The following is a 22805-nucleotide window of genomic DNA, read 5'->3' as shown; positions in this document are numbered from 1 at the left end:
GCTACAGGGAGACCCTGTCTCAAAAAGACCAAATATATACATATATACATATATATGATTATAATTTAAAAACACTTGCTATTAAACTCATTCTGCCAGGCTTTTGAGGCTCTGGCTATAGTTTACCTCTTTTCCTTCATTCCCATTAAATGAAACAGTCTACTTCTTATTTTCTTTTTGACTGGATATAAATATTCTTTCTGCTGTTTTGGTTAATTATAGTTATTTCTGGCACTTCTGGTGAGTAATAACCCCTGGCAAACATAAAGTATATCTCCTCCACTGGTGGAAATTGGCAAGTGGAGGAAAAGCGGGCACCACATTTTGTTTTTGTTGAAATGCTGTAGTGATTTGATGCAGCTTTTTTGTTAGGACTAAATGTGAAAAGACTTGTTATACTGAAATTACATCATAGCTCTGGGCTTAAGTTTTAGCTATCTTAAGTTTTATCTAGCTCTGTCGGTCCTTCTGTAACACAGATAAATGAATGCCCTTTTAAATGCTTGTTAATAATATCATGTGAAAGTGCCATTGATCACTAACATTAATCTCTTTCTTGGCAAGCTGTAAAATTCTTTTAGTGATTTATTAATATAATTTTAATAGTAATGTTCAGTTTTTCTAACAGTAATTGTTTTAATCTGTGGCAGACTATGAGGCTACACATTTACCTTTGTTTGTAATAAATGCCAAGTACTCCTCATAGAATAATAAAATTTATTTGTTGTGAAAATCTTATATGTCATTTGGAAAGAATGTCATTTAAAGTCTCAGGAGGGTGGTTTTTAATTTTGATAGGGAGAGGGGGTCATCTCTGAAATCACAATGACTTTTATATCAAGGTTACTATCATGTATAGCTAATATGTATTTATTTTTAAAAAAGCATTGCTTCCTTTTATATGTTTTCAAAACGGATTTTGCATGGATGGGGGAGGGGGACTAAATTTTATTAAAAACTGTTATATGAAATTACAAAAGGTAAATCAAAAAAATTTTTAATAAAAATAATCTTAACCCAATTATTTGCCATCTGCGTTTAGAGAACACACATTTAAGAGTCAGGGATGGCTACCCAAGAGCATAGGTAAGAAATTTTTATCTAATTTTTCATTAAAACCATAATTCTGCAACATTTAACTAGTCACACATTGAATCATTTCGTACGGAAAGATTAAGATTAAATGGAATCTGAAGTACAACTGTTTTTTTCTTCTGTGATTTAAAATGTTAAAGATTGAACTCAAATTTATTTTATCATACAATTTCTTTGGTAAGGACTTGAAATGTTCTTAACTTCATGTTTAGAGAAAAATTTTCCTTGATATTGGGGTCTAAAGTCTCACTTGAAGCTGAATTCCCTTTCTGTCAAATGAGGAAATAACACGGAATGATTCTAGTCCAGTTGAAGAGTTCTGATTCTTGTGTATTGAGTAACAGGGTTGGGAAGAGCAATCAGTATTAACTCCATTCATAAATTATTCCTAAGTAACTTTATTTTTGATCATTTAGTCCTAAAGGAAGAAATTCTTAGCTACTTAATAAGGAAAAAGGTAGTTACATTGGAAGCAAAACATCAATTACTTGATCCAGTATTCACCAATAGAACATGAACTCAGTTTCTTTTTACTCTCCTAGAATTTCTGGTTAATACAAAAACCCAGATACCTAAAGTTTTGACATCTTATATAGGTAGTCTTAATGAATTATAAAGCAACTTTAAATGAACTTAAAATGAGCTCTCCAAACATTTGGTAGTAACAACCAGGTTCATGATATTAGTTCATTTGTTTAAAAATCACCTTTTCTCTATTGAAATTTTACCAAAATGAGATGATTCAATACATATTTTCTAGATAGTTACATATTTACACTGCCTTTTCCTTTTTAAATTTTGTATTGTTTATTTATTTTGAGAAAGGGTCTCCCTCTAGCTTTAGCTGGTCTGGCATTCACTATGTAGACCAGGCTGGCCTCTGTCTCACAGAGATCCACCTGTCTCTGCCCCTGAGTGCTGGGATAAGAGATGTGTACCACCATACCCAGCACTTTATAATAATATTTAACCATATGTGATTAATACTTTTTATAGTTGGCATGATCATGCTCAAAACAACTTATATATCTAATGCTTATTGCAGACTGTCCATTTAGCCAAATAAGGCCCTCTGATAGTTGGGACTATTCACAGTCAGATTAAAGTTCTTTATGCAGTATTCCAATATTTTATTAAATTTATACTTGATGCCAAAACAATGCAAGCTTTTGCACACTGGATATTTTCTATCAGAATTAGTGTGTACTCTCAACACCACTTAGATTCCAGTACATCTTGGTGGACTACATAATCAAATATTACAGGAATCATGACATGCCCATTATCTTAAATGAGAGAAGTTAGCAAAATCATGTTTTTATCAAGTAGTCTCACATTATGATGGACACTGATTTAGGAAGTAAAAAGAGGTAGTACACATGAATCATAAGTAAGGCTATGTAAATGCTGTCAATGTAAAAACTGGAGCATGGAGTTCCGCTTAGTGCATTTATTAGGCCATACAATGACTGGGCCTTGGTGAGATGTAACAAAACAGTGAAGTCCAGTTGAAGTACTTCTGGGCTCTGAGAACCTAATGAAGTCAATTCAATGCCTGCATTGGTGCTTGCTTTGAGACTCATGAGGGGTACATCCAGAAGTCCCAGGAATTGGTGACTAAGCATAGAGTAGCGACAAGTAAGTGGATAAACTACGAACAAGAAGAAAATGAAGTACAACCCGAAATCCAAGCAACTATAAACATTTTCTTTGGGGGATGATATATCCATCTGTTTATCTGTTTAGGTAGCTCTAATTATAATGCTTATACTCTGTTTCTAAAGCTAACTTTCAAAGGCACAGATTAATCATGTCACCCAATGCTTAAAAACCATCAGTGACACACAATTGACTGTAGCAGTAATTTCCAATCTTTTCCCCTGTTTTGATGAGCAAGTGTGATGGATGATAGATGCTATTTATTTAAGAGTTTCATTGACACCCACTACTATAACCAGGGTTATTTGCAAATTCAACCATACTAGCTGAAACTCTGCCCCCCTTTTCTCTATCCTAAGAGGGCCTATCACAGTACGCATGAGAGAAAATGACATCAGCATGTACCCAAATATATTTCAAATTAAAATTTTTCCCAGCTCTGTGCTTTATTGATATTGATAAAGTGCTTGCATCATGCCTTAAAAATAAGGCACCACAAGGGACAAAATTGGCATTCCCATTATAAAATCCAGGTTCCTTTGTGTGATCTTCAATGTATTTTCCTGTCTGAGTTCAATCCAGATCCAATGGATGGCTTATGCTGCCCCCAGCCTGGCACAGCCACCTCATACACAGGATTCCTGTCCAGATTTGTAAACATCTTGAAGTACATTTTGTAGTTATAAACTGTTAGGGTTCCAAAGAGCAGCAGTTTCCCCCCTCCCCAACAGGGACCTCACCTTGACCTTTGGAGTCAAGGGAAACAAACTCTGCTGAGAAGCAGCCTGCCTCTCCTCTGACCTCCAAAGATAAGCAGATTCTACTGTGGTCCCAGTGATTGTGAGGCTTTCTCCTGATAAAGCTCATTCTGAAGGATATGTCCCTGTCAGTTCCCTCCCAGAACCAACCAACCTTTTGTTCTCAAATGACTCAACATGTCCAGCTCTTTTCCCCTCCATAAAAGGAGTACTTCATTTGGTCCAGCTGGACCCTGGACATGGGGGGCATGCTTATTAGCCTTCCCTTCCCTTCCCTTCCCTGCTTTCCCTTCCCTTCCCTTCCCTTCCCTTCCCTTCCCTTCCCTTCCCTGCTTTCCTTTCCCTTCCTTTCCCTTCCCTGACATCTTTCCCTTCCCCGAGGGAAAGGTTCCCCGTGCGAAATAAATCTGTATCCCACTGAGAAATCCATCTGTGCCTCCTCGGTGCCTCCTCCATCCGCTCATGCTCGCCACCCGCCGCCTGCTCTCTCCAACATTCATACCTATCATAAACATCCTCACTTTCCTTCTTTCTGACCAAAATATTATCTGCCCACTTCTAAACTCCCATCAGCCTCTGTTCCCCCATGCTTATCTTGAAGTACCAACACAGATGTTTGTCTGCTCTAGACCTTCTGGGGAGGCAACTCACTCCATCCTGGCATCCTATGCCAGTGGAAGTCTCAGGACAGACTATGGGACTGCCACTATGTTCTTTTGTTCTTTTGTTTCATGAGTATTTAGTTCCTCCTTTTTAAATTTGTATATCTATCTTATATTTTGTATCCTTATTATTGTTTGTATTCCTCAAGGCAAAGAGCTGCTTTATTTCTTTATATGCACATAATCTACTATAATGCCTTGTAGAGAACACACTTATCTGTTGAAGATGCTTTATTAAAGGTTATCGGTAGAACTTACATAGGTTGTTTTAACTTATATAAAGAACTATGCATATAAAGGTAAAAAATGTTTTGAGTAGGAAGTTACCTTTCCTTTTGTAGAATTGAGAAAATTAGTTTTAAGTGCGTATTCTCACATTGGCATCCTCTGAAGTATTTGGGTGCCTATCATACAAGCTCCGTGCTCTGGCTCCTCTTCCAGTCTTTAATGACTGTCTTTGAGGGTTTCATTGCATGCTGCCAGATCCTTTAGAGAGTGGGGGAGGGGAATGAAACTTGCATTGCTGCTTTTATATTTCTCAGTATCTCTGTTTAAGCATTTGAGAAGGAAAAAATATTAATACTGATATAGTAGCTTTTAAGGTTATCTCCATAATTACATGTGGTCAGTAGGGAAAATATTGTAATGCCATACCTGTTTACTCATGAGCATGTATATAAGATGGATTAACACAAATGAATCACGTATTCTCTGAAGGTAAATCTGTTCTGATCAGAATTACAAATAATTTGGAAATCAGTCTTAGAGTTTCTTTCATGTTACCTTTCATGTTAGAAAACAATGAAATACACATACACACACACACACACGTGTGTGTGTGAATAGAGTATTCCAGTTTTTATAGGAATACTGAAGCTAAGAGAGGTGTCTTACATAGTTCCATCTACAATGGATAATCAATAAATGACTTATCATAGGAACTATTGTCTGTTGAACATCCAAAGTGTGTGACTGGGTTATTGATCATTTCTGCCACTTATTTACATTGAAGTGTTACGTATAAATGATACCCTTGATTTTGCAATAGTTTTCAGAGATATTAACTTGAAGTAAGAATGTTATAAAGGAGGTAGCAGTTTAAAATTGGCTCTTTTATAGTTTCAGGGTTCTCTGATTTTATAGGCATCTTATCAACAGGAAAAGCAGGACAGGTTCACAGTCATTTTAACCATAGCTTAAGAAGCCGCTTGGCATGTGCATGTGGTATATTTTATGTAGAGCATGGCTTGATTGTTTTCAGTTTCCTTGCATGAGTTCTTATACCCATTATAGGTTGTTGTTATCCTTGTTTTTATTTTTATACTGAATGTATGTATGGATTTATCTTTTAGATTTCCATGTGGAGGAGGCACTGGACTGGCCTGGAGTATACTTATTACCAGGCCAGGTTTCTGGGGTGGCACTGGACCCTAAGAATAACCTAGTGATTTTCCACAGAGGTGACCATGTTTGGGATGGAAAGTAAGTTTTTTTTTTCAAAATGTAAATGAAAATAAAACACTATAGATTAGTTTTCATTAAATTAAGACTAATCATGGGTGAACTCTTACTTCCTTTTTATTTTGATGTTCTGTAAGAATTCTGAAGAAGTGTGGGTATGTCTAGCTGGAAATGTGAAAATCGGATGGCTTTCCTTATCTGATGTTAGTAGCCATTGATAGTTATTTCTATAATTTCTTACTCACTAATGACATATGGAATGGATACTCAGATTCTCACATAGCATGTCTTTGTTCTCCCTTTCATCTCTGTGCTTTCAGGAACTATGGTGAGAGATAGATCTTACATTTCCATACCATCCTGTATATTTCTGAACGTGATTTTTATGTGGCAAATGTAATTTGTTATTTTAATATACAACTAAGGTAATTAGCATAGAGGAAATCTTGTGCATTTTAAAACAAAATAGACTCACATGCTAGTGGTCTCACCAACAGGCTGAAACAACATACAATTCTGTGTAGTTATTATTTTGCTCCTTCCTTGAAACATTTTTAATAGTTCAGTCAGTACATTGATGAAACATTTCAAGACTTCAAAGAAGTAGTCCACATAAGCAGTCAGCTAAGAAAAGTTACCAGTTGATGACAATAAAGCATTTTGTTATTTTCCTGCCTATGTGCAAAGCGACTTTATGGAGGAATTTGGCTACCAGGAGTGTGGAAATCATCAGTGCCATGGCTATCACAATTTAGCATAGATTAATTTATTACATAAATTTATTCTTTTCATGAACATGAAAGACTTAATTTTTAATGCTGCTGCTTTTTTTCCTACATTTCCTTTCTCAGCCTTTTTTCTTTTCTTTTTTTTTTTTTTTTTGTCTTCATTATCTTCTTAGACTTTTGGTAAGCATGTCTAACATTTTGTTTACTACAGGTCTGTCAGGTTCTAAATGAACAGTCACTGTTATCATTGTTAATCACATTTTACAGATGAAAACCAAGTTCTTGGCCCAGTGTCACATCAGTAAGTGACAAAGCCAGGCTCCAAGTCCTTTCCATCTAACAACAGACTTGGCCCTCTTAACCATTCAGTGACACTTAGCGACACTGACCTTAAAATAGGTTTATTAAAACATGGTTTTTTTAAAGTGTGCTCCAAAATATAGCATATTTTTTGTTCTTCTTACTGATGAATATCTGTTATTTCTTTTATTAATATGTTTGCACATGAAGGTCCATTTTAAAACTATTTTCACTGATTTGAGAATTTCATACAATGCATTTTGCTCATATTCAGACCCCTTTCCCCCAACACCACCTCATGTCCTCTATTATTGCTTTTTTTAAAGGCCTCTTGTGCCTAATCTGTGTTCCCCAAATGCCCTAGAGTGTGAGTCTATGCCTTGGTCAACCTACCAGGCATCACACCAGCAAGGAAAACTGACTCTCCCTCTCCCGGCATCTAGCAGTTGCCAGATGCTCCTCAGCTAGGGCCAGGGTGTTCCTGCCCCCTTCCCCTATTCCAAGTTGAGCCCCTTTTTGGCTTAGGCTTGCACATGCCTTTGATATGTTATAATTAGTGCTGTGGGTTTGTATGTGCAACTATCCTGTGGTGTCCAGGCAACAGTTTCCTTGTAAGTGTTTTAATGTTTTATTAATGAAGTCTAAAGAATTTTCTCATTTCACATGCACAACTGTAAGAGTCCCTTTTGGGAAACTGAGGATCTTCATGTGTAGTTCAGTTATTTTTCCTCCATTTTCTGAAATCTTGATTAAAATTATGATAATTCACTCTGTCAGAGTACATATAGCCATGTGTGGTGGCACATACCTTTAATCCCACTTGGGGACAGAGGCAGGTAGATGGATCTCTGTGAGAGACCAGCCTTGTCTACAGAGCAAGTCCCAGAATAGCTGGGGCTAAAAACAAAAACTAAAATTAAAAAATAAATTAAAAAAGACATGCATATATATATATAATTTTTGTGCAGTTAAAGATGAAATTCAATCAGCATTTCAAAGTAGATTAGTAGCTTTGTTACTGTTTAATTGTCCTTTTTAGTTGTTGCTTGAAAGTGGACTCTCAGAGATTATTTGAAAGACCAAAGCAAGGACTGGAACTCAGCATTCCCATCGTGCATCTCTGTTACATCGACTTAGTTGTTATTGAACAGCTAATGGTATTTTAAGAAGTGCTTTTAAAAGCAAACTATTCCTACTCATTGTAGCATATTCTTCATTTTAATGAATGTTCCTACATTTTCTGCATGGATTTCTTGCCACATTTTGCCAGACAAGAAAATTACAGCATCATTTTCTCCCACTGATACTGTTTCAGCTGGCCAAAGCTGAAATTGGACAAAGTCCAAGTTTCTATTTTAATATAATGCTCATTCCAAGTAAACAGCAGAGGCTGGACTAGTTTAATAGGAAAAAGGGGGTCATTAGAGACCAGTGTGGGGAAGGACATGACACAGGCCCGTGAAACCAGAGCCATTAGAAGAGGCATTCTGTGACCTATATGGTAGTTCTGTCTGCAACACGGCTTTGTCCTGGCACTTAGCTTCATCTAGATCCTCAGAATCACAAGGAAGATTCAGTGCCAAGCCCTGGTGTGTTTGCCCTGGTAAATGGCATCTGAATATGGATGCTTTTGAAAATGCAGCACTAAAGAAGAAACTGCTGCTTTTACTCACTGTTTCACCTTTCCATTTGTACTCTTTATATGTGAGGCCATTCATTGTCTGTCTTTCTCTTTCCCTCTCTGGCCTTGTCCTTTGATCATAGCCGCCTTGACAATTCGCAGTTTTAGGGAAATTCTTTTGGAGCCCTCAGAGCTTTGCTTCCAGACTCTTCGTGCTTTATTATTCATGAAGAGAGTTAGAAGATTACTCTGTAGTGTTTTTGTTTGTTTGTTTTTGTTTTTTTGTGTTTTTTTTTTTTTGCTGTTTACACACACACCAAAAAAAAATCTATTTAGATTTTTTCAAAGAAAAAAATTAGATTCTGTTCTTTGAATGGTCATGCATGTCCATCCTTCCTGTATGTGTAAGTCATATTGTATAAACTGAAACATGGTGTTCTTCTCCTTTAAAAGCCCAGGGACAGGCCAGAGTTCAAGCCTTTGATCCTAGCACTAGGGAGACAGACACAGGTGGACCTCTGTGAGACTGAGGCCAGCCTGGTCTACATAGCAAGTTCTAGGCCACCTGGGGCTACAGAAAAATGCTGCCTGAAAAAAAAAAAGACACCCCCCACACACACACACACACAAAAAAGCCCAGGGATTATACCAAGAAAAAACTAGGACCTTCCTATGGAATTTATGCTGTGCTACTGAGAGATAATGGAATTAATTTAAAGGTTAGGTTGAAATTGCATTCTTGTTACACTATTTGGATACAGTAGTGACAGTTCTCGTGGTCTTAGCTATAAAACACAGAAGCCATGTGGCAAACCTTGTATTTATTCTCCTCAAAATCTACCTATCTAATTTCTCAGATTCATGAAATTCTAAATTCTTGAAGGCAAGAGCTTGCTCTTAATCAAATCTAAGTACTATACTAGTCTCATAGTTCTCAGGACTTGGTCCTTTTTTTATATATCAGACAGAGCTTAGAGCTAATGATTGCTAACATTTCAGCACCCAAAGTTCCTTTGATACTACTGTATCAGCTCTCTTTGTAAGTATTATGACTTTTCATTGCAACCTGATAATTTCAATCAACACTTACTCTTCTACTTAGCCATTGTAAATTAACGTGGCAACCAAAATGAGATTAATGAAAATAAAAGACCTGGCTTCCTGCAAAATGATCATCATTTACTTCCTCAGTTTGATTTCCATTCCCTTCCTGTGTGTACCTTACTTCAATGTGGCTACTATAAGATAATTCTTACAGCAGAAGTAGGAAGTGCCTCTCTGAGCAGAGAGGAATGAAAGTTTAAAGAGCCTTTTGTCTGTCCTAGGGTTAATTAGGGCAGCATGACTACTAGAGTTCTTTAATCTTTAAATGCCTCCCAACAGGAGCTAGGTAATTCCTATCCCAGTAATGGCTACTCCTGGGTGTGTTTCTGAAAAATATTCCCACAATCAAAGACTTGTTTCTGGGCCTTTCCTTCATTCACCTCAGCTACAGTTGTGTTGTATCATGGACTCATCACGTATCCCCAAAGCTAAACTATGAGCCTTTCCCTAATTTTCCAAGTGTCACTTTTCATTTTTTCTTCATGGAGTTGGAAAAGATTTTGGAAGTTGTGCTGATTCAGATACTTTCTGTTAGTAACAGGGAAGGAAACAAAAACTAGGGAAAGATAAATTTATCAATTTGTATAAATTAAAGTGTCAAGAGTATGGTAGTCCAAACAGCATCAACTGGATTCATTTTAGAATTTGATTATCATACTAACCTCAAAGAAAAGACAATCTACATCCTGATAAGCTGATGGAATATCCCTAAGTTGAGTCTTGTAGCATTTTTTGGTCTGTCTTACCTGCTCCATCCTTGTAAATGGACAGATATGTGACCAGAATACTGGGTCAACCAACAAAAAGCTGAGGTCTCACTAATACAAAAATGGGACACTATACATTGAACACACCCAGATGCAAATGTCCACCAGAGGGTTCATCTTTAGCCTCCTGTACATTTTTTTCTACAATATCTTGGATAGTTCTGTGTTTGGACTTTTTCCAAAGCTAAGAAATTCCATGTATGAACATGTTATCAAAACCATTACAAAACCCCTCTTGATGTCATGAAGTTCTTTATGTGCTAGTCTACCCTCATCACCATAATTTAGAATGGATTTTCTCCTTCTTCTCCATGTCTGTAATTGTATCTTTTCAAATATTTTATTTATTGCTTTTATATTATGCATATGAGTGTATTGTCTGCATGTATTGTCTGCATATATGTAAGTGCATCCGTGTTGTGCCATGCCTGTGGAGGTCAGAAGAGGGCGTTGGAGCCCCTGGAACTGAAGTTACGCACAGTTGTTAGCCGCCATATGGATGCTAGGAACCAAACCCCAGTCTCCTGCAAGAACAGCCAGTGCTCTTAACCACTCAGCCATCTCTCCAGCCCCTGTAGTGTATTTTTTAAAGTAAATATTCTCCAGGTCCTCAGTCCATCTTCATGCCAGTGAAGAAAAAACAGTTTGGTTTTTTGGACCTTTATGTGTTTCCATTAAAAGTGGCCACATCTCTTACTGAGCTCCCCATCCAAACCTGTAACTTCATCTTTCTTTTTAGTGGTTATAACACTATGTTGCTCCCTGTTTCCTTTATAATCTACTCAGCTTTTAAAATGCATTCATGAAATTATGCTGAAAATTTTCCCAGAAATTTATATTTGCAGTTTTTCAAATTATTGAATTCAAGGCTTTATTCCAAGTTATATTTCACTTTAGTAGATTTATTTTTATTATTTTTTATTTTATGCGTATGAGTGTCTTGGCTGCATGTATGTAAAGTGCACCCATGTTGTGCAATGCCTACAGACACAAGAAGAGGATGTCGGATCCCCTAGAACTGGAGTTAATGACAGTTGTTAGCTGCCATGTAGGTGCTGGGAACCAAACCTAGGTCCTCTACAAGAACAGCCAGTACTCTTAAACACTGAGCCATCTCTCCCACCCCTCACCTCATTAGATTTAACATTATTTAAAGTTACAGATATTTATTCCTAATTAGCCAGAGATGAGATGTCCCTCCTTATCCTTGTTTTAGGTGTCTGACAAACTTGCCTTTCATGTCTTTATAAATGTTATTTATCATATGTGAATAAATGAATTTGAGTTATTCTTAGATAGCTTACAAACCATCTTCATGCCTTCATCAGTGGAATTTTGCCTAGATCTATTGGTTTAGAAATTTATTTTCTTCCAAACTTGAAGAAAATTTGCCTCAGTAGTCTTCCGGAGCCATTGAGGCTCTGCCTCTACATATGCTGTTTCCTTCATACCTTAAGATTTCATTAGGCCTGACTAACATGGCTCAAAAATGCCTGACCCATTCCTACATCTGCATCTTGGAGAAAACTGAGCTCACCAGAAGGACCACTTCCATATTCTTCCTGTTCTCTCGTACTGCATCATGCATTGCACAGGGCATTTCCTGCCATGCTTCTGCCATTCTTTCTATTTCACTATTCCTCCATCTCTTCCACATACATGCATTGAATTAGATGAGGGAAATTCTCCATCTAGTGAAGTCCATTCCCAGAAAGAGAAAAACCACATTTCATAGAGTCAGGAGACATGGATTTGTCTTCTTCATTGTTTATGTTAAGATATCAATGAAGACATTTGAATTGCCTGAGCACCAGTCCCTTGTCTAAGGGAATTAATAATTGTCACATATTACTGAATGACAACATTCCCTTTGTTAAATGACTTGTGCCCAGTGGCCACAGTGACTGAACAGGATCTAGAGCCTTGCTCCTTGTCTTCTTTGCTTACTGGGGCCTCCAGATGCAGGACCATCAAAGCACTACACAGTCATGCTGGATTCTTTGTCCTCGCTTTTCCTCATCACAGGAGTTTTTCAAAATGTGTATGTGCTCAGAGTGTGTTTAATATAAAAAATTCTATTTAGAGTGGGCTATGATAGGTCTCTGCTTTCCTAACAGTAAAGGCTCATTTACACTTATTTTCTCTCTTGAAAACCTATGGTTCTTTCTGTAGTTTCTTAATTTATATAATTACAAGATACCACTTCTTTCTTCAAGTTGTTATTTCTTATTTTGTAGTCCCTTAATTTTGATTGATGGCACATAAGTTTATTTTCTCCTTAGTCTAGCTCTTTTTGTTTGTGTGAAGATGGAAAAGCTTTTCTTCTCAGCCTTATCTAAACTGTTTGATTAGCTGCTAATGTGCAAAATCATTAATGAGGAATTCAACTGCTAAAATAAAGAACTGATGAATTCCAGCCCATAGGCCACTGTTGGGTCTTTTCAGCTGAGTGCTTTTTCAGAGAAGCAAACAAATTCATCCGTGCTCCAGGCACTGTGTGAAATGTGCAGGGTATTATTATATCCTGTAAAAAGTTAAATGTGGTTAAAAAAAAGACTTCTCTGCAGCATAGAGTGTGCTTTAGAACACTAAATAAGCAGTTTGCTATAGCAACGGTATATCTAGGCTCTATATAATCTCACATCCATTTGTGAACTGTTCAAGGGTTACCTTTCTTTGAATTACAAGAGAGTTTATGAACTATTTTGTTTGGCACATGTAGTGTGTGTGTGTGTGTGTGTGTGTGTGTGTGTGTGTGTGTAATTTTCTCTTTTCTGAAATAAAGTCTCTTTTTTATTATGTGCCCTATGTAACACCAGGCACCAGCTGTTACTTCCATGGAACTCCAGCCATCCCAAGTGAAAGGGTTAGGACAAGACAGCCAATCAATTGAGTGATTGAATGTCTCCTGGTGCTGCTAGTTTAAACATACAGACATCTGTTAAAGGGTGTCACTAAGATGTTAAATGGAGTGCTCAAGCCTATTGAATTGTGGTTAATTATTTGATACCGCATTCTAAGAATTTTCTTTTCTTTATATGTTATTCATGGTACTAAAGTAAATTAATATAATCGAATGGTGTTAATATAAGTAGATTGTCTTACATTTAGATTTTGATTTATTATGTTTTATTTCCTTTTTGTTTTCTGTTTCTTTGGGGGGGGTTGGTGGGGTTATAGCAACATGAAGAGATTCCATAATTAGTAAATTCAAGAGCTTACCTAGTCACTGAGAGATCCTTAGTACATATAGTAGAAGTGTATTGATAATATGTAATTATAATTATTAGGGAAAGAAGCTAGTCTTAGCACATTTCTTTTCTTTTCTTTTCTTTTCTTTTTTTTTTTTTTTTTGAGACAGGGTCTCCTGGTACCCCCAGCTCACATGGAACTTGCTATGTAAAACAGGCTTCCTCCAACACACAGAGATCCACCTGCCTCACCTGCCTCTGCCTCCACACCCAGCTCAAGATGCCGTTTTTATGCACAGATGACATGAGTATAATTCCTAGTAGCAAATCAAACAAACACAACCCAGCTTTTCAGTTGTTGTATTAAGATACTAGGAAATACATCTTGAAAAGCTGAAAAGGTGGATCTTTTCAGTGAATCCAATTTGCGATTATAAAAATCTGATTCACTTAGTTTGTCCTGTTTAATTTTCTTACTACTTTTTTTTTTTAGTCTTTTTGAGCAGGGTCTCCCTGTAGCCCCAGCTGAGCTGTCCTGGAACTCACTCTGTAGACCAGGCTGGCCTTGAACTCACAGAGATCTGCCTGCCTCTGCTTCCTGGGTGCTGGGATTAAAGGCGTGCGCCACCACACCCGGCCCATTCAGTCTTAATTTTCTGTTTCATAATTTACTACTACACTACCAAATAGTAACTAATGAAATAAAAGCAAATGATCCCAAAATTAACTTTACTACTTGTTACCCTTATTAGAATCCTGAAATTTCTAGATTAGAAGTGTGTGCCCTTACATAAATTGTGCTTGTGACAACAAAACATCAGTCACTTGATAGGTTTTTTCTTCTACATTGTGAGCAGTGCAGAATAGGGCCTTTAATAAAAGGTGTTCTTCGCCTACCTGTGCATCTGCTACAATGTTTTCATTTGACCTGGCTGGAATAGGAATATGAGTCTGAATGAATTATCTTTGCTCCTTAACACAGCTTTTATTCTTAGAAGCCCAGCCTAACCTTTCAGGTTTATGACTCGGAGCTTACATGACTGCAGGGAAATATTTAATATTTATATTTATAAGCATTTGTGTGGAAAAATAAGCTGAAGCTACAAGAAATGGAAAGTCCTTTTTTCCTATCAATAAGTTGAAAGGGGATTTTTTTGCCAAATAAAAATTACATGATCTGAGATTTAGGTTTGATGGTGAATATTTAAGTAAATAACAAAACAGAGAAAGGAAACAGTTGCTTTACAGATTTACTGAAACTCATTATTAGAGAAAGCAGCAGCTTCCGTGAAGCTCATCATGCAGAATTAAGTGTGCTGAGGTCTGTTATGTTGCAGCCTTGTGAGGATATATAGTGGACGATTGGACTGCACAGATGAATCGGAACACTTGATACATGTGATGAACAGCACTTGGTCAAAATTGTGAAGACTTGGGAATTTTTCACATTACTAAATTCTAGGTGGGAAGGACCAGAAAAGTAATGTGCAAATATGTTCCAAACCCAAGCAAAAAAAAAACTATAAAAATCAGTGAAACTTTAAAGAAATAAAAAAGGGAAAAGGAATCTAATTATGAGCAGTGGATCTATCAATATTAGTGCTCTAGTTGTGATATTCTGTTTAGTTTTACAAAATGCTACTGTTGGGGGAACTATGCACAGAAGCCCTGTGTCATTTTGTATGACTGTATGAAGCTATATTCATCTCAATAATATTTCATTTAGAAAAAGAGAAAAAAAATAGTTTCTCAAAACAGCCTATCTATCAACAGATACTCAGTTTATGTAAACAATACCCATCAACAAATGGATGTATGCTTCATGTGGCATACATGAAGCCTGGCCTGGTACTGTGTGCCTTTAATGCCAGCAAAGGCAGGCAGGCCTCTGTGAGTTCCTGACTAGCCTGGTCTACATAATGAATTACTACATAGTGAGACCTTATCTCAACAAAACAAAAGTGTGGCATACATGGGAAAGGAAATTTTATTCACCCATGAAGAACAAAATCATGTCATTTGTAGGAAAATGGGTGTTGAGCAAAACAAGTGAAACTCAGAAAGGCAAGTATTGTATGTTATCTCTCAAATGCAGAATACAGATTTAAAATACGTATGTCATAATGAATGTAGAAGTGTATTTGGAGGAAGGAAGGAGATTATCATAATGGACCTGACTATAAACAAAATACATAGCATACATCTATGAAAATGTCATGATGAAGCCCATCATTTTGTATAATGAATATACACCAATTCCTTTTTAAATTATTTTTAATTATGTTTGTTTTATGTACATAAGTGTATTGACTGCATGTATATAAGTGCATCCATGTTGTACAGTGCCCGCGGAGGACAGAAGAGGGTGTTGGATCCACTGGAACTGGACGTATGGACTGTTGTTAGCTGTAATGTGGGTGCTGGGATTTGAACCCAGGTCTTCTACAAGAAAAGACAGTGCTCTTAACCACTGATCCATCTCTTCAGCCCCCATTATATACCAATTCTTAAAATGCCAACGAATAGTTTTAAAAAAACACATTTCATTATATAAAAGAAACATGGGAAACATAATTTTCACATTATACAGATAGCCATTAAGGCTTTACAGATCACTGAACTGCTTCTGACCAATGAGTTATAAAACTTAAACCTTAAGAGCTAATGAACATTGTGACTCCATCTTATCACACATGAGAGCATGCTGTGTTAAGTAGGTTGAACCTTGGTTATCTCTTTTCCTCTTTTAATTTTAGTTATCTAATGTCATAGTTTGGAAAAATAAGATTATTGATGACTGAATTCATCACTGCTTTCTAGAAAACAGTTAGGATATTTCAAGTAAAGAATTCATTTTGAATGCAGTTTCAAATACAGGATAAATCCTGATGTTTGTCATAGCAACAAGGAGTGCCTGTTTTTGCCCTCACATGATTTGATGATACCTGTGTATTCATACATTGATTTTGTTCTAACAAAATTTGTGTTTCAATTTAATCATGTTCCCATGACTATCTGATATGTGTTTTGTTAGTAACGCTGCTTCTGTTTCATAGATGCATGTGCTTTTTCTAGAGACCGCTGTGTGGTTTTAAGTGCACATAATAGCATATGTAAACAGTTTTACTTAAGTTTTAGGTTGACAAAGCTGAATCAATATTTTGTGTTCAATTGAATGCATCATTAATAAAGACTGCTTCAGGGACTTACTGTTATCTTTCAGGAAAAATATACCCCAAAGACCTTACCAGTCAAGAAGCTCAGATAATTGTGTGATGAATATTTTCAATGTCAAGAGAATATGATTTAAATTTTTGTGCTCCTACTGGGACTCTCCATCAGTTCCACAGAAAATACCAGCCAACTAATAAATGGATACATAATGGATTTGAGCAGTCTGTCACCTTCCCAAGTCATAAATCTATCTCAACAGATATTGAATGTTATTCGGATTCTTCTTTTGATTATCCAGTAGAACTAGAAAGAAAACTCACATAGATAATGTATATATTACCACTTCTCTGTGTGCTGATCCAGTACTTTGTTTTTGAAAATGTAAGGTGGTTTTTGGTATTTTGTTCATTTGCATCACTGTTACATTGGCTTAAATAGCAGCTCCTCTTTGTCATTTGCTCCATTAACACTTACAGTGGTCCCTATGTGAGGTTTCACTTTCTGTCCCTTATGGAAGGTTTCACTTCATTTTGTTTCAGTTACTTGCAGTCAACCACAGTCCAATAATAATAAATGGAAAATTCTAGAAAGAAATTACATTTCACATCTATAACTGTACCGTTCTGAGTATCATGAAATCTCTCTCCATCCTGCCCAAGGCATGAATCATCTCTTGCCTACCATCTACACACTGGATCCATCATCCACCCATTAGTCACTTAGTTACCATCTCTGAGATGAGATTCAGTGTCAAAGTACCACACTGCAATTGTTCAAGTAACCCTTAGTTTACATAAAAATGGCCCCAAAGCTCAGGATTGGTGATGCTGGAAACCTAATTACCTACTTCCATTACACTTACTCTATTATTAGTTACTGTTTTTAATCTCTTACTTTGCCCAATTTATAACTGAAACTTCATCATATGTCTGTATAAGATAAGTATAGTATGCCTAGGTTTTGGTACTATGTGGTTTTAGATATTAGTGGGGTCCAGAAACATATCCCCCTAAGGATAAGGAGGCAATGACATAATTTTTGAAATAAGAATTCAAATAAATACAATATATGTGGTATTGTCATTTTAAGGAAAGATACTAATAATTTAAAAAGAAACATAAAATGTAAATAAATGTCCATATATTACATATATTACAGTATTTTATAATAACCCAGAAGATAAGTTTAGAAATGGAAATTGCCATGTTTGTTTTAAACCAATTATTATATAATTATCCATTTTGCACTAATGAAAATCCATTATAATAAAGAAAAAATGTCATGTCTTTAAGTGTATTTTTGTTTCAAGAGTAAATCCTGTTTCATGTTATTGAAATATTTTGAATATTTTGTGTTCACATGTTGTACCTTCAGCAAATACAAAAATTACACGTTCCAACTGTTATCATTTCAGAGAAAGGTAAAATAAGTTATCCTTCCTGTATAGTTTTAAAGAAAATATATTAATTCATGAAATGTGAAAGCTTTTTAATTTAGTGGCTTTAACGATTCTGGATCAGTGTTTCTCTTGCTCCAGTGTGCATGTGAGCTCCCGTAGTGGGTATTGTGAAGGTGCAGATTTGGCTCTGGTGAGTCCAAGACTGCATTCCCCATCAAAGCCAATGCCACAGTTCTGCTGACCACCGTAAATTGTTAATACTGTGGTTCAAGAGACAGTGAAGTCAAATATATCCCTCAGCACTTCAGAGTGTGTATTGGGATTCTCAAGTGAGTGATCAATATTTCTCCAGTGCCCTGGAGTTTCTGGTTGTAACTTTCCATTCTAATATATTTTGTTTAGCTCTTTTGACAGCAAGTTTGTTTACCAGCAAAGAGGACTTGGGCCAATTGAAGATGACACCATTCTGGTCATAGATCCAAGTAATGCTGCCATACTCCAGTCCAGTGGGAAGAATCTGTGAGTGACATGCTACTTGTTATTAAGGCTCATGCCACCTGTGCTGGGTATAAAGCACATCACTGGGCTGTGAGTGCATTGTAAACCTACAGTTAGGAAAGCAGGAAACTAACTGAATCATTCTTCCTTTTACTTTCTAAATAGATGGTTCTACACCTTAATGGAATATTAGAATTATCTGTGAAGCACAAAAAGTCTATTCATATAGCAAATTGGCCATTTGCAAGTCTGCTTTCAAAATTCCTAAGAGTAAATTTTAAATATTCTTACCACAAAAAATACTTGATATGATAGATTACTACCAAGCTTGATTTGAGCACCACAGATTGTATGCCTATATCATTACATCATATTTATATCATATATATAAGCAATATTTATCTGTCAATTTTTAATTTTAAAAATTACATCCTGATTTGGTCTGGGACACGGCTAATGCTATTTAACCTTTCCAGGGACTCTAGTATGCAGTCAGGCTTCAGATAGCCATTGTCATATATGAAGTAAGTTGTTCAGCTGGACTGATGGTTCCAAAAGAATTTCTTAGCAAAAAAGTAATATTCTGAACTTTTCAATAATCACTCATAAGAATAAAAGGCTTTTCTCTTCCCATAAAAATGTTAAGACTAAACAGATACCATTTTTAGCTTTCCTTAGCTTACATATGCAATTTGGATTTGAAAGCCGTTATTTGGTCTTATTCCTGGATGGCATTTGGCAGGCAAAAACAATTGGCTGATAGTCATGGTCATTGAAAGAATGGGACACCTGCTTACAGAGTCCTATAAACCACTGTGACCTGGCGGCTTCCAGACCTATGCCCCCCTCCATCTGCTTACACCTAGGAAATGCCAGCTTCTTTGAAAGCCAGCTTCTTTGGAACTCAGAGAGCTTCTTCTTTGACTGCAGCTGCTAGTAGAGATGGTGATAATGAAGCTTGGGTTTCTTTTTTAAAAGTATTCTCAGATAAGTCAGAGGCCCAATTATAATACCATATCTACCACTGTGTGTTTGAACCTGACTCTTTGAAGCTGTAGCCATTAATCAGATGTGTTCTCATCCCAGAAAGGAATTAACAGGGAAGGTAAATCAACTTGGCCAGCAGTGGAGTGTCCGTGCTGAAAGCAAATAATAACCCTCACTTTCTGTGGCCAAAGCAGGCATCTAGTTCAGTCAATTAGTCAAGATCAAAATGTTACAGACTTGGCTCTTGGAAAAATAAAAAAAATCTATGGTGCCAACACTATACTAAGGCTAGAAGCTGACAGAGAAGGCTTGGATTCTCAGGTGTTGCATGAACAGAACCACCTGAGTGCATTTCCCGTGTGTTAATTAACTCTGCCCAAGGTTCTTCAAACCTGCAGGCCTCTGTCTGCATCAGTCTGAAATGCTAAGTAGATTGACCTCCTGTAATGATTGTCTAACTCACCTCTTCACTGTGCCTGGAAGATCGTGGCCTGCTAAAAGTTGTTCTCTGTGTTAATCATTATCTTCCATAGCCATTCTTAAAGCTTTTGAGTCACATGTGATAATAGTTTATGTTAACATAAAGTCCATGACACATAAGCATAAGGACTAGAGTTTGAATCCTCAGAACCCATGTAAAAGCTGGGTACAGTAAACATCTATTACCCCAGTGCTGAGACTGGAGGTGGATCGTGTCAGCGACTCAAGGATCCCTAGGACTTTGTGATGATTGGTGGCTTCCGTTGTCAGTTTGACACACCTGGGAGGAGAGACTCTCAATTGGGGAATTTCCTCAATCAGACTGGCCTATGGACCTGTCCGTGAGGCATTTTCTTGATTGTTATGTGTTGTGGGAGGGTCAAGCCCACTGTGGGAAGTGCATCACTGGGCAGGTGATCCTGTTGTATAAGCAAGCAAGCTAAGCTCAAGCCAAAGGAACAGGCCAGTAAGCAGCATTCCTACACTGTCTCTGCTTCAGTTCCTGTCCCCAGGTTCCTTCCCTGGCTCCCCTCAAGGATGGAATGTCAGATGAAATAAACCCTTTCCTCCCCAACTTGGTTTTGGTCAGAGTGTTTTATCATAGCAATAGAAAACAAACTAGAGTAGACTTGCAGGCTAGCCAGTCTAGTCAATTGTCGAGCTCCAGGTTCAGTGAGAGACCCTATCTCAAAAAATAAGGTGGAGAGCCATTAAGGAAGGCACTGATGTCAACCTCTAGCCTACACAAATGTGCAAACACACACACACACACACACACACATACATACAGAGGTATACAAATGTATGTGCACACACCCATGAATACATACATACATACACCCATGCAAAAAAAGTATAGAATTACATTGATATTTTTCTAGGCAATTTATTTTATACTTTAATATGATCTAAGAATTTGCTTTTAATTTAATTTTATTTGTGTTGCTTAATAGAGCATACTTTATAATTATATGTAAGTTTCATTTATAGATTTTATGATTGATTAAATGCTGCTGAAGTTTTGTGACAAGTGGATTTGTCTATGCTATAACAGGTTATTTGCATTAACAGTTCACTTTGATATTTTCTATAATGATACAAGTATACCATTACTTTTTTATAAATGTATACTGCTCTTATGAATTAATTACAACTAAATTCTTCTCGTGTGTGCTTGAAGAAACATAATTAATACAGTTATTGTTATTTTATAGGTTTTATTTACCACATGGCTTGAGCATAGATAAAGATGGAAATTACTGGGTCACAGACGTGGCTCTCCATCAGGTAATCTTCCCATTTGGTAGTATTCAAATAGAAGCTAAGATGGCTAAGCTTTCAAAATGCTCTGGATTTTACTGGGTCTGTTTTCTACAGCTTGGGAACTACCATGTTATAGTAAATTCAGCCTGCTACTGTAAAATACCATAGATTTGGTGACTTACAAGTAACCAGGAAATTTATTTCTGACAGATCAAGCTTGCTGTCTGGGATTGGGGTACCAGCATGGTAGGGTTCTGGTATGGGTCCTTTCCTGGGTTGCAGATGGCTATCTTCTCATTGTATCCTCTCCTGGAGAAAAAAAAGAGAGCAAATGCTTATGTCTCCTCTTAAAAGGACATTAAGCAATCTCACAAGTTCACCATGATGACTTTGTTATTTCCGACTCCCATTACATAGGATTTAGAATTTCAATATATGAATGAGAGACACCAATGTTCAATCCGTATCAGTCCTCATCTTAACACTTTGCTGGGAGAAGTCAGCCTGTTCATTATTAGATCTCTCTTCTCCCTTGGGTCCCCAGGAAGACCAGGGCCAGGTGTAGAGTCTCATTATAATGTCTGATGTCTTCCAACCTCTCACTCGCAGTTTTCTACATTGGCCCTTATTTCTGTTGTCCTTAGATCTGATTTCTACATTTATTTTTTTGCTTATTTTTATGTTTTCTTTCCTGACCCAAAGAAATTTTCTATAAATTGAAGCAAAGTCCCTATTAAGTATGTATTAAACATTTTCTTAAAACCTCACACATACATCTATAAGATAAGCTTATTAATATGATAGTGACACAAAGCAAGAAAAAAATGGGGAAAAGAAACTTGGATTTCATAAAATATGGTTTTGAGTCATTAATCTGCCCTCTGAATAATTTTCAATCATAATTTCCATGAATGCCTATGGCTCATGGACTGTCTGAAGGTATTAGTTCAGTGAAGACCAAAAGGAAGTGGAGACTAATGTAATGAATAGACTATCCAAATATCTGTCTCTATTCACTACTTGTTAACTAGATAACATTGAGAAAAATCACTTAATCTCTGTATATCTAATTATCAAATGAAGAATTCAAATGTTTTTATGATCCTATCCAGTTTTAAAATTATCTTGTATTAAAGCTGGGCATGGTAGCACACACCTTTAATCCCTGCACTGGGGAGGGAAAAGCTAGCAGATCTCTGTGAAGTTGAGGCCAACCTGGTCTATATAACCTTTATAATATGTGTGTCAAAAATAATAATGAAAAGTAGATAAAAGTTTTGCTTATTTTGAAAAAGGTGTTCAAACTGGACCCACACAGCAAAGCAGGCCCTCTCTTAATACTGGGAAGGAGCATGCAACCAGGCAGTGACCAAAATCATTTCTGCCAGCCAACTGATGTGGCTGTGGATCCCAGCACTGGAGCCATCTATGTGTCAGACGGTTACTGCAACAGTCGGATTGTGCAGTTTTCACCAAGTGGAAAGTTCATCACCCAGTGGGGAGAAGGTACCCAATAATACTCTTAATTTGTTAAATTGCAATTCTAAGTCAATATGTCCAGGAACCAGACAGACACTGTCCACCCCACACATTTTTTAAGATATGATTGACCTCTACAGTGAAGAAAACAAGGCCAGTGAATGTTACCAGCTGTGGCA

At 36.8% G+C, this 22805-nt stretch overlaps 1 protein-coding gene across 25 annotated transcripts in view; it reads left to right on the top strand.

The window, feature by feature from the left end:
- Positions 1–22805, top strand: part of Pam (peptidylglycine alpha-amidating monooxygenase) — a 299955-nt gene that overhangs the window by 257876 nt on the left and 19274 nt on the right. For all 25 annotated transcript variants that reach the window (XM_029565911.1, XM_029565915.1, XM_029565909.1 and 22 more), the window contains 4 exons: positions 5527–5656; positions 18322–18438; positions 21099–21171; positions 22443–22653. In XM_029565911.1, coding sequence (XP_029421771.1) covers positions 5527–5656; positions 18322–18438; positions 21099–21171; positions 22443–22653 — 531 coding nt within the window. The remainder of the gene's footprint in view (positions 1–5526; positions 5657–18321; positions 18439–21098; positions 21172–22442; positions 22654–22805) is intronic.

This window comes from Nannospalax galili, unplaced genomic scaffold (assembly GCF_000622305.1).
Source record: "Nannospalax galili isolate Female #2095 unplaced genomic scaffold, S.galili_v1.0 scaffold578, whole genome shotgun sequence".
In the NCBI taxonomy this organism is placed as follows: Eukaryota; Metazoa; Chordata; class Mammalia; order Rodentia; family Spalacidae; genus Nannospalax; species Nannospalax galili.
This window is presented reverse-complemented; position numbering and strand designations above follow the sequence as displayed.